Below are 12823 nucleotides of genomic sequence, written 5' to 3'. Positions count from 1 at the left end.
TAAAAATCAAGTGGAACAGTGAAACGAGTGGCAAAACATTACTCCGCAATCTCAGAAAACAAAAGCAATGTTACTGCTGCTTCTGCTGGATAAATAATGTAGTGGGAAGGGATTTTTTTTTTGCTTGTTTTTAAGCGTCTGTGCTGAGCTACTTGGTGCTAAAACAGAAAGCATATGCCCCTTTAGATCTTTTTCACCGTAAAAAAATCTCTTGTCAATAGCTTGTGGACTAAAGACCAAAATGAACAGGCTGTATGTTTGACATGGCAAGGCCTTTAAAAGAAAAGGATTTAATCCGCAGCCCTGAAAACAAATCAGAAAAATCCTACAAATATTTTCCCCATAGGCAATGCATTTAGATCTTCACTTTGTCTGACGATTATAAAAACCATCAACATTTATGGAAGCTTAACTGACCTGCACTAGAAGGTAATAAACACAACCTTTTAATACACACCTGATAGCAAGGAAAATAACCCACTAATAAAGAAACTAATCCCAAAAGCTAAGTACAAAAGATCAGCTTATCACTTCCAAGCAAAGGAGCAAAAACTTCAGTTCAAAGGGTGGCCCTGCCCCAGAGCTCTTACGAAAACCTCCACTGCTTAAGCCAGACATTGAGGAAAATCCTCTCACTATGGACCAAAGCCGTTCATTTTCCCTTTGAAATTAAATTTCTGCAACCCATATATATTTTTAACCTGTGTTTACAGACTTTATTAAGCATTCTGGCAGTAAAATTTATTTCATTTATTTAAAACAAAAATGCATACTCTTTTAAATTTATGACACTGTCCCTCCTGCACTATCATGTTAAAATAAATTTATCACAATGGGGTCCCATATTTCACATCAAGACAGTAGCAGAATACACAGCAGAAGTGCAAAGTATGGTTGTTTTGTCAGAAGATACTAATTAGATAGAATAAAATGTTAAACACATACCCAAAGATACTGATATGAATACATAAGTGATGAAAACTGATAGACTGTTAGAACTTCTGTGTAAGAATTGTCCCAAAACATCTGCAAACATGATCATGAGAATTTAATCACCCCGATTAAAAAAAAAAAAAAAAAGTTAAATTTCCTTCAACAGGATATTTTGTTATTGCTACCAAACAAAAGAAAGAGCTTTTTAATTAAAGCATCTCATCTAACAGCTGTTGCTATATCAAAGAGTTTGCTTCTCCCTAAAGCAGAAAGGAAATACGAGCTGGACTGTATAATACCAGAAGTCATTTTTATAGTTTCACACTGCCATAGCCAAAACAAAAAGCATGAAATCTTTCAAAACTTTCAGTTTCCTGCTGTGTTTTTTCAAGGCACCAAACAATACAATTGATTTTCACAATATCCAAATGTATCATGCTACCTTTAATTCTAATATGGTAGTAAACTGTCTACCACAATTTCCAACTCAAACCTTAGACTTCAGTAAAATACTTCACTCTATTGAACCTAAGCTGCACTCCGCTAAGCTTGGTGGAGTGACGGTGCACACTAATTTTTAGCAAACAGCAGCTTAACTCTGCTAATGATCCGAGGTCAGTTTCTGACATTGAATAAGAAAATTTTCATAAAATGCTAATTTGAAATTTACTTGAGACTGTCAGGACTTCACACAAAACACTTCCACTTTAGTTTTGTGCAGATGTATTTGTCTTGTAAACTTTAAATGTTCTAAATTCAGTACTCTTATCCATCTTATCTTTCCAAGGCTAAGGTGTTCATAAGTTCTTGTCATGAAGTCCCCCCAATGGGCTTGATCTATATTTGCTGGGGAGGGGTGGTGGCAGTGGCAGGGCTATGTCTGTTAAGGCTGCTCCTTCAAATTGTGTTTATCAATGATTCCCTCAAAGGAGAACTACCAGGATAATTTGTATGATGATACAGCTAGCTGATTTTCCCAAAGCTGCAGCCAAATGCTGCATACTTATAAAACAGACAAAATATCCCCAGCACTGTTCAATACTCAGAGAAAAAGGAACAAATTTTTTAGGCAAAAAAACAGTGAAAAAACCCCCATACCATACATATAAAGCTACTGAAATAGGATCTGAGGAAAGCAGGATGAACTGCAACACAAAGATATGAACTACCTAATACTTTGTTTTGTGAAGCCAAGAGCTATTATCACAGGAAGGGAAGAACATGCATTTTTACATCATCTGCATTTACTAAAAGGATTTTCTGGATGGCAGAAGCTGCATAAAACCTTATTTTTCAAGCCACCTATAGGAATGATAATTTTAGAGTTAAATAAAAGCTTTATAAAAATAAAGCGAACTCTCTTGTCCTAAGCTTTCTTTCACATCCCTCTAAATTAAGTAAAAAAGACATCATCTGTGGAACAGGGCAGTTCTGAACCACAAGCTAGAATTCAAGACCACTAGCAGATGGATTTTAGATCCCAGACTCAGTCTTGGGAATATGTCCAGAAAAATCAAAATAGTTACATTAATCAAAGTAAAAGATGAGATATGGAAAAAAGAATCTTTGAAGAAAGGCTCAAGTACAGGAACACGTAGTTCATATTAAGAGATTATAAGCACCCTTGAAAATAGGGAAGGAAGCCTTGGAGCAAATAAAACCAAAGTAACAGGGAGAGAAATGAAAGGACAGAATTAAGAGGTAAATGGACAATGAAATAATATCCAAAAGTGTTCCCACGCCAGGAAGAGAGCTTTCAGACATCCAGATGAGAAAATTGTGATAAGCACATTCATTTACAGAAAAAAAAAAAAAAGGCATCGGAAAGGCATCTACAAGGGCAAAAAGCAGAAGATACAAGTAGGTACGCAGCACCGAGCACGGCCTTCCTGATGGGGTGAACCCAATCTTGTCTGAAAAAACAGAGGAACAGAGGCTGTTGGGAAACAAGCAGGAATCCTGTGAATTTCTGCATTTACTCAAAACAAACAAAAAGAAGTATTTAAATAAAGGTAAGGATTCAAATTTGATGCTTCTTGACACTGGAAAATAATGAGAAAAAAAGACAATTCTGAATCTACATTTATAAGGTTGAGGCAGAATTCAGAAGTACAAGAGATGACATAGGGCAGAAGTCTCAGACTAGAGGACATCATAGGCAGACCAGCATAATGGAACTGAGTTGAATCAGAAAAGGAGAATGGGTTGAATTAAATTTTTAATGAGTGTCAGCCAAATACTGCATGAGACAGAGACTCAGCTACACAGTAAAAGGCCAAACCAGAACAACAAAATAATAAGTGACTACTGGATAAAATATTTTCCTCAGCACAAGCATTTTTATTGCATGGAAGGAGAATGTCTCAGAAATTCTGGCGAGTTTAGCAGTGGAAACACTTTTCAAAATATTCCTGACTATTCCTGGTTTTCCACTTCATAAATTTTCTAACCCTACAGTGGAGAATGAAGCAAAGAAAGGGCTGTCACTCTCACCACAACTAATGACAACTAAAGAGCAAACATGCAATAACAACTAATGCATGGATTACTGAAAGCACACAAGCAGCACGTAACAAGGAAAAAGTCATTTGGTCCATTCCTCGTGTCTTAAAGCAGTATTATCCACAGCTGGACAAATCCTGATACATGTCTAAGCCATTATTTCTGAAAACCTGGTAGCTTCTCCAACCAGTTATTCCCCTGCTCCACAAGTTTTACTACTCAAAGGTAGTATTTAACGTGGATCTTCTTTACTGATTCCTATATACACTGGTTCATAGTCTATGCATCATGCAATAAGGATACTATTCTTCTCTTCTTTACAGCAACCCTTTAGATATACCCAGGTACAGTAGAAAGATTAACTGGCTTGTCTTCTGTTTCACACTACCTAACATATATTTCACTAACGCAGCAGGGCATTATTAACCCATTTCACGGGTTAAGTTGCAGACAGGGATTACTAGACCTGCACTTAGATGAGACAATTCACAAGCACAATTCTCAGCATTCTTCCTAATCAAACAGCATCCTGTTATTTTGAAGATATAAATTTAAGACCACTTTTTAAGCACGTTAGAGGACATACTCTTCCACATTCAACCTCACCTGCCTCCTTAAACATTCAAACCAGTAATGCCTTAGAGACAAATCTATTATCCTTCAATATAACCTTCCAATTTGACAGGAACACTTTAATAACTGTCCTCTGAGTACAGCTCACTAACCACCTCCACATCTACGAGTTAGCCTCTTCATTAAGACTGAGCTTCTCTAGTTTGCTTGGCCTATGAAATGATACCACAAACCTTACCAAAAAAAAAGTAAAATTCACAAAATTCCACACATCCATCAAATCAGGTATTTCTTTGTTAATATGTCTTACCTCTTTTGGACACTGATTTTTGCAGGAAATAAGAAGCTCCTTTTCTTTTAAATCAGCACTTGTTAATTTTCTGTAAAAGAAAAGCTGTATTTGTGATAAATTCCAAATTAAAAACAACAGTAGTCAATACAATTAGGGGTATCTTTTTAACATATTTCACTGTAAAGAAAAATGGGCTCATTTATCCACATCCTGTGGGACTAATGTGAACTACGTTATTTTACAGACAAAGGCACATGAATTTAGAGAATCTGAGGTACTTTAAAGAAATTGCACAAAGAAGAGCACACGCACATGGGACAAACGTTTTCAGAGCAATACACAGAGGACAATGCTTAAATGTACGAGCCCCATTTTATATTTAGTAAAGCATAGCCTACCCTCTGTACACACACAAATGACTAAAAAGGAGTATAAATTATTACAAAGTTTTCCAATTAAAAGAGCTAGAGATTGAAGGACATTAGTTATAAAGATGTTTTACACTAACTACATACTAACTACATTAATCTTAATTCTTGTTTAAAAATTCTTCTTTTACATATTGGAAAAGAACCACAATAGAGGAAACATTATGCAGATTACTGTATTTGCATAATTGAAAACATTTACTACATTATAAAAACCACCTCTGCTCATGAGATTCCATGCATTTATAATTTTAGCAGTAATACCAAATAAAACACTGGTAAATTTTAGATAGAAGAAAAATTATGATACAAATTATAACCTTCAAGATAAATTTTATAACTTGCCATAAGCGTAGCTCCCATTCCCAGACATTTCAAATGGTTTCCAGTTAGTAGCATTCAAATTAAAAGCTGGGTTCAGTTCTGACACTTACAAGCATTCAATATACAGTATTGATAGTTTGCAGTGACACTTTATTTTAAGCATCTGGAGACATGATGGGCAATTCCCAGGATGACAGGGCAAAACACATCGGTGAGGACAGCCAGATGGCCGGGGCTTGGTACACTCCTCTTCACACTGTGAACATTCTGCACCTGCCTAACAGAATAAAAACAAAGTCCTAAAGGAAGCGCCAAACATTTGTTTGTTAGATGCTATTAACAAGCTTCTATAAAGAAGAGAGTTGGGGTGTCTTTTCTAAGGAAATCCAGCTACTCAGCAAGATACCGTTTAAGCAAAAAAAAAAATTATTAAAATATGCTTTTAAAAGAAAAGCAGAAATACCAGTGTTTGGCAGTCAAAGAAACAGGGTTCTATTGTGCTTCCTGGGCTTAAAAAGACCTCTTAATATTAGCGCTTTGGAAAACTGCCATTAAGCCTGTTAATTCTCTCTGGAAAACTGTTACGAAAAAAAGTAATTTCATGTTCAGAATTAAATTTTCGCACCCACCATGTTATTGTGATACTTTAGTCATGACATCCTGCTCTGTAATACAGGGGTGGGGAAGTTTGTTTGCTTGATTTTAAGATGTAAAATAAGTCATTCCATTTCTGCATGTGTATGGTAGTTTATATAATCTTCCCAAACATATTAGCTGAGGTATATGCTGGGAGCTGCTAAGGCATTGCTTCTGCTCCATACATTACACAAGGTCTACAAGAGCTCTGGTGTCATCCTCATTCCAGGTGATGTGATCAACCTCAGCACAACATGACAAATATCAGCACAGTAAATTAAGCTCCATTTCTATTCATATTCTTATCTCAATAACTCATCCACAACCCTAGTTTGATATCAAACACACATAGACTGACATGATTTATCAACTAAGCCTACACAGGACAGTGTTTAAGGCCCACCATCAAAATCAAACACTCAGTTTCACAGAAGTTAGTCAAAGCCAATCCAAGAATGAAGCTACACAATGCTTCCGCCAACATTTCACTTTATGCTGTTCAAAATAAGGGCATAAGAACCAAAGTTTTTAATAGTTTCCCCCCCATTTTCTTCCTGTTCCCTCTTTTGCTACTTCTACAGCTGAACAATTTTTGCTGAAGTTTAAAAAGGAAACTTTGAGCAATGACCCTTTACAAAACCTAACTCCCCAATATTCACATCTAAGACAATAACAACTGAAAGCATTCAGAAGAAGAATGTAATATAAAAATTAACAGTAGGTAAAAGCAAGCAGCTGGCCTTTCTGCAATGTTTTCTAACACAACTTGCATAACAAACCTAAATTCCAGACAGAAAAACCATTATTTAGACATATAAACAAGAAGTCTAATCAGCCCTTTCTGAGTACATGTGCAATTTAGGCTATCAAAACAGAACTAAAGTTCTAAAAGTCAAAACCAACTTGAGTTTATAAAAATTCAAAGACAACTGAGAATGAGATTTACCCATATTTCACATGCACATAGATTCCCATTTTCTGAGAATGTATTGTCTCATTCAAAATGGATCTAGGAATAATCCCTAGCCACCCACATTTTAATTTATTTAACAGAAGGAGTAAGCAGACACCCTCTTATAGTAATAAGTAAAGATGCTTAAACAACTGCCACTCTCAGTATTTACTGATGTCACTATATTGCTGCAGGTTACTCTTCCACAAGTTGCACTAACAGCTCATACTCCTCAGACAAAGGCTCCACAATCTTTAATAGAATAATACACTAACTGCAATATATACAGTTACTAGATGACACCACCATTTCTAGGATTGGAATCCACAGGGAAATCATCCTGTTTAACATATAACAGGAAGTTAAAATACAACATTTATGTTTTGTTCCCAACTGAATGCTTGCTCGGTTTTCTAAATGCCCAGAGAGACCATGTTTTTCTACTTTAATGCTTTAAAAACTTAAAAAGCTGTTTTCCTCCAAATAATGATTCTCTCAAATAATAATCTATGTACCTTTGACTGCTCAGAACTAGAAGAGTTTTCACCTTTGTACTTAATTTTATTTTTGTTTCATATTATTTTCAGCAATTAACACTTACAGCTTCTCAATCACATAAATGACAGTTTTGAGTAAACATTGATAAACATGAATATATCTCCCCAGTGCTTTAAGAAGTCTTCACCTATCCTGCAACATTTTCAGTGCGCTTTCCTAAAGATTTGTTAGCCTTCTCAAGCCATTTACAGCTCTCCTCGGTAAACGCTTTCCCCAGTAGATTGCAAGTGCATTTGTATATACAGATTATCAGGTCACTTGATCTTGACAGTTACAAAAACTGACTTTAGAAGAGACTTACCAAGAGTGTTAAATAAGTGTTTGATGAAAACAAAGTAATGTACATTAACATAAAACAAAAAAGTGTAGCATCTGCAAAATATGTAATATTGTATCAGTCTTCTAGTCCAGAGAACTATAGATTAGCTAAATGTCACAGCATCAATAGGAACGGAACACATGACAAGTTTCCCTGTGGAATCTGGAATAGATCCTGTGCCTTCCAGATCCAAATTCTTTATTTTCCAGTCAAAAGTGAAGACAATGTACAAAATACACAAAAACAAAAGCAAAAAGGAAATCAACCTACCTTCTTTTCAACTGCACTACTGTTCAATTTAGTAACGCGATGACATTCTTTCATACAGGTGTGATTCTGACAATCAAGAAGCCGCCCACAAAATCTCTTACATGAGTAGGGATTTGCAGAATGACATGGTAATGGACTAACCTAAAATTTAAAAATAAATAAATGTAAGTATATATCTATATATATGTAGATAGTATATATATATACGCATCGCATGTGTGCTGTGTGCCATACATATATACACACACGCAATATATATCTGCACACACAGAGGCACAATATCATTACAGAGAAATTTTGGTTCTTGAGTATCTTTGTTAAAAGAAGAAAACCAGTGCAACATCTATTTGTCTTTTTTTTTTTTAACAGACTTCAGGTTCCTATCCCAACATAACCATACCCATTTGTTTTACACTGATTATACCAGGTGTAATTACTAATTTTTTATTAATCTGAAACTTGATTTAAATTTTAATTTAAATTTTAAAATTTATTTTTATTTATTAATTAAGCAAGCTAACTTTCGCAACTTTTTTTTAATAGACTATTACATTCTCAATTTTTTTAGTGTAATTTATTCCTCCTTTCCACATTGTACTTATGCCTTGCATTAAAAGTTCCTAAACTGCTTTATAGTTATTGTAGAAGACAGTTACAGTTTACTTTCACAGGACTAATTGTGTTATGGTCATCATAAACCCAAAACATTTTAAAATTCTACAAACAGACAACAATCTGCAAGCCAGAAATTCTAAAAAACAAACACAACAAATACAACTCAAGGGACTGGGAAGGTGAAGAAATAGCTCTATGACAAGACTAGGAGTTTAATGTCTTATGACATATTTGCACTTTCTAATTTGAAGTTAACACTCCGGTTAACAGGGCTTTGCAGTACTATTCAGAGCATCTATTTAGAAGCCTTTATTCTTCATTAGTACTGAAATGGAATGTAAACTCCTAACTTGGTTACCTAGATTATTTTCCTAAAGCTGAATAGTACAAGTCCCTCCAAATCACAAGTATTAGAGGAAACCCACTGTTCCCATTTCCCAACCCTTACATAATATTCACAAGAAAAAAAAAAAAGATTCTCTGGTGATGCTGTCAAAAAAAATTATTTTTTTTCTTATTATCATGATCATTTAATGGAGAAAAAGAGAAATTATTTGTGATGTTATTACACAATAGACTAACGTGATATAACTCACTTTGACTAGACTAAGGGTGTGATTTTGTGTTGCAGCTAAAGTTACCTAACAGCTTTGTACTGCATCCCTTCCATTTCTCCTTTCCAACTCTACAATCCAAATTGCACACTCCTACCACTTACCTGGAACAAGTCCTACCACACATCTGTCTTTAGAGCAAGACAATTCAACTGGTCAAAATGGAAGAAAAGGAATTAACAGGAAAAGATTCCTTCCCTTTTTGCTAGGTTTGCAAGTGAACTGGCCATACAACTGGGTAAGCACCAGAACAGAGGTCAAAGGAAGAGAGGACAGTCCCCCACAGGACTGAGCGAGGGACATTTTCCCTTCAGTGCTGTTCACGCTGACTTCCCTCAATCCTAAAGCAAAGACATACAAAGTAGGATTTCAATCCACTTGCCTATAGAAATGTTTTCCAGGCTTCATCAAAAAAAAGGCTATACTCCACATCAAGTCATTGCAAAACACAATTCCTTCCCAAGACTCCTTAACTCCTTCCTCCTCTTCTCATCCTGACCCACAGAGACTCTGTGAAAAGGAGCCTGCATAGGAGGTTTAACATCAAGCACAGAATACACAGGAGAAAACCTTGACGCTGTCCTGTCCAACTACTCTCCCATCCCTATGTCAGAGCTGAAGCTCATTATGCTGGCTAAAGCACTAATACAACCACAGCAAGCAGCCTAAATGACTGGTTTGAACTCCAGCCGTGAACATCCTGCAACTTGGTCTCTGAGGGTTTATGTTTCTGTTGACCAAATGAGCAAATGCCATCAGCAGGCCTAATAAAAAGAAAGTCTGAAGTGGAGAATAGCACTATACCCAGCTAACACACACCAATTACCAAAGCTTTTGTCACTCCTAATACCCCGATCCTTCTCATCCTCTTCCATCTCCCTCCTCCTCCTTCCATCTCCTTCCTCCTTGGAGTCACAACTTCCTTTCGGTAGCAACATAAGTAGTCAAAGGATGCTGGAAGGTAAAAGAATGAATGAAAAGGCAAACTAAACATTAAGATCTGCCACTGCCCACTTCTCTACCTTTCCTCGCTCACCTATTTCCACTCAGTTTTTTATGACTATTGGTTCTGCTGCAGTTCAGGCAGCTACAGCGGATCAGGGCACTAATAGCAAATGAGCTCTATGGCTGCACAGTTCAACATGATGATGAGACTCCTTTTACTGAGAGCCAGCTTTCCATCAGATATGGACACAGCCACCAGCTCCAGTTAAAGAGAACTAGCAGAAGCACACAGGCAGAAACGGAGCATCCCCCACGTACAGCAGATGAGATGTGATGCTGAATGGAGCCAGGGCAGGGAAGCTCACAAGCCAGGAGACACCAGTAGCAGCTTTCAGAGAGCCAACTGCAGAGAACAGCCCAGCCGTGCGGCTGCACTCAGCACAGCTCCAGTCCCGCTTGTCGACTTTCCCAAGTCTTGAGCCCAATAAAAGACGGAAAGTCTTCTGGAATCAATTAACGTTGTAGCCAAAACCAAAAGAATTTCAATTAAATCAAACATACATTATATTTTCAAATTTTGTTTCCATTTCTTGACAAGTCAATCTGTTGCGGATATTAGTAATAAATCCAAAGGACAGAGAAAAGTTTTACTTCCTATAGTTGGAATGCATTTCTGAAATGGCTAAATGGAGGTCGCTACTCTTGCTACAAGGACGAATATCAAAGAAGCCACAAACTCCAGGAGGCTGATGAGCTGAAGAATAGAGAATGCAAATGAGAACCAGAAGTGTTTTATGAAAAATGATTGGAAAAAGAAAGAAACTAAGGAGGTGTCATTCTCAGACCACGGGTCTGTCCATGGATTAAGGAAAGGAAGGCAAGGAAAAGAGGGCAAAACAACTTTCAGAAGTTTTCCAGCACACCTCCCAAATGCATAAAATCAACTAACAGATACATCAATTGGAATATGAAAATAAAAATCAAGTACAATAGGGTAGGGAAATTTCTGAAACATTCATAAGGTATTTAGCCATAAAGGTGAATTGCATCAAGTTTTACATTAAATTTTACCTAGAGGTAGAATAATGCTCTTCCTCTTATAAGAGAACCACAACTAATAAGAAAACCCAACAATCTTAGAATTATAAAACATAGCATCAAATTCCCACCCAAAAAAAAAACACCAAAAAAACCCAAGAAGAGATTTCTATCTGTGTGAGAACAGTAAGACTGATATTATGGTATATTCAAAATATCATGGAAACAAAAACAGAGTGTTTTCATTCCTCTAGAACACTTAATGAAATGAAGCCACTATGAGAGAATTAACTACAGCAGATAAATTAATACCATTTCCAGTTAAGATTTCCTTGTTTGTCCTCAGCAACCTTGTATGTGCTTTAATTAATGTTTTCCCATAAAACCAGCTTTTGAATATAAACACTAGCTCTCATAATTTGATTTTAAAAGAGAACATTTATGCTACTGCTATGAAATTCCAATGCTTGTAGCAGTTCAAAGAAAAAACAAAACATCAAGTTTTTGTTTTGGGGCAGCAGCAACTGTTAATGACAGGTGATCTCTCTGACCTACAACTTGAAACAGAATTGAGAGCTACTTTTAAGCACCTACAAATCAAAGGAGAGTTATTAAAGAGTTATCTTCCTAAATATATGTAAACACATCTAAAATTTACACAGTAAAATTATTTAAAGGAAGGCTGCACACTATAGCTTAAACAAGTCTTATTTTAGGTAAAAATCACATAGAATCATACTTGCCTAAACATGTATTTTATATAATCATATCACCTGAAAAGTAATTTTAAGCCTGTTGTTTTAAGTGCTGAATTGGTTGTTGCAAATACTCAAAGATATGTAAGAGCTCAAACCAATCTCTTAAAAATACTTTTTAAACTAAATACCAAAGTGAAATTTTATAAAAATAAACAACAACAACAAAAAACCAAGTTGAACACAACCAACTCCAACACCTACACAAATTAAAATTACTATTCAAGGAAAAATGTAAACATAATAGACTTGCTTATTACACAACTCCTAAACTGTTTGCTTTCATTCTCTCTTCCACTCATCATCTGCAGGTATCTCAGTAAAAGAAAAGGTGACTTTATGACTCGTTTAATTCCTAGTTTATTTCTTTTATACCTCTTCCATTATAGAAGGTATAACAAAAGCCCAGCATAAGCAGTAACATAGTACAGCCTCTCTTCACAGCAAACTTTGCTTGAGAAAATTGCTACTTTCATCACTTGTGAAAAGTTCAGATTTCCCAGTAAAAATCCCTTCAGAGACTGGAAACTTCTACAGGGGGGAAGTGTTCATAAACATCTAAGAGTGTTTTCTCTTGTTAACAAATTAGTTTGAGGTGAGGTTACTTGTTGAAAGCCAATGGGGCTGGAAAACACTGAAAAGATCTTAAATGTTTTTGTTTGCTTTATTTTTAGAGACCTCAGAACAACATAAACATGTACAATGGACCTAAAATACACCGTAAACACCCCCTCACACACACACATTAAAAAAATATTATTTTCCTTGACTGCTATCAAAATCTCAACGATTAGGACACTGCATTCCAGAAACTGCTAAATTTCAGCAGGAGGGAAGCACTGCGCTCTGCTGGCTGAGAGAAGGAACGTTTAATTTAGCATATCATACAGCATCAATAAATCCAAATTATTAAAGTTGGGCATAGACTCCCCAGCATTCTTCCTTATTTTCTATACTGACCCATTAAAATAAAAAGACCCAAAGCCATTGATTGATTATGCCAAGACCAGTATGCAACAGATTAAGGATTTTTCTTTAATTATTATTCCAAAATTAGTTATAAATATGT

At 35.9% G+C, this 12823-nt stretch overlaps 1 protein-coding gene across 1 annotated transcript in view; it reads right to left on the bottom strand.

Annotated features, from left to right (window-relative positions):
• The window catches only part of NFXL1 (nuclear transcription factor, X-box binding like 1), a 50435-nt gene that overhangs the window by 16656 nt on the left and 20956 nt on the right, over positions 1–12823 (bottom strand). Inside the window, exons 16-18 of the mRNA XM_082050333.1 lie at positions 7788–7928; positions 5163–5329; positions 4319–4388 (exon numbers count right to left, since the gene is read on the bottom strand). Of these exons, the coding sequence (XP_081906459.1) occupies positions 4319–4388; positions 5163–5329; positions 7788–7928 (378 nt within the window). The remainder of the gene's footprint in view (positions 1–4318; positions 4389–5162; positions 5330–7787; positions 7929–12823) is intronic.

Source organism: Streptopelia decaocto (assembly GCF_964273445.1).
Source record: "Streptopelia decaocto genome assembly, chromosome: 4".
NCBI classification, from domain to species: domain Eukaryota; kingdom Metazoa; phylum Chordata; class Aves; order Columbiformes; family Columbidae; genus Streptopelia; species Streptopelia decaocto.
The sequence above is the reverse complement of the archived record's forward strand: the minus strand, read 5'-3'. Positions and strand labels throughout refer to the sequence as shown.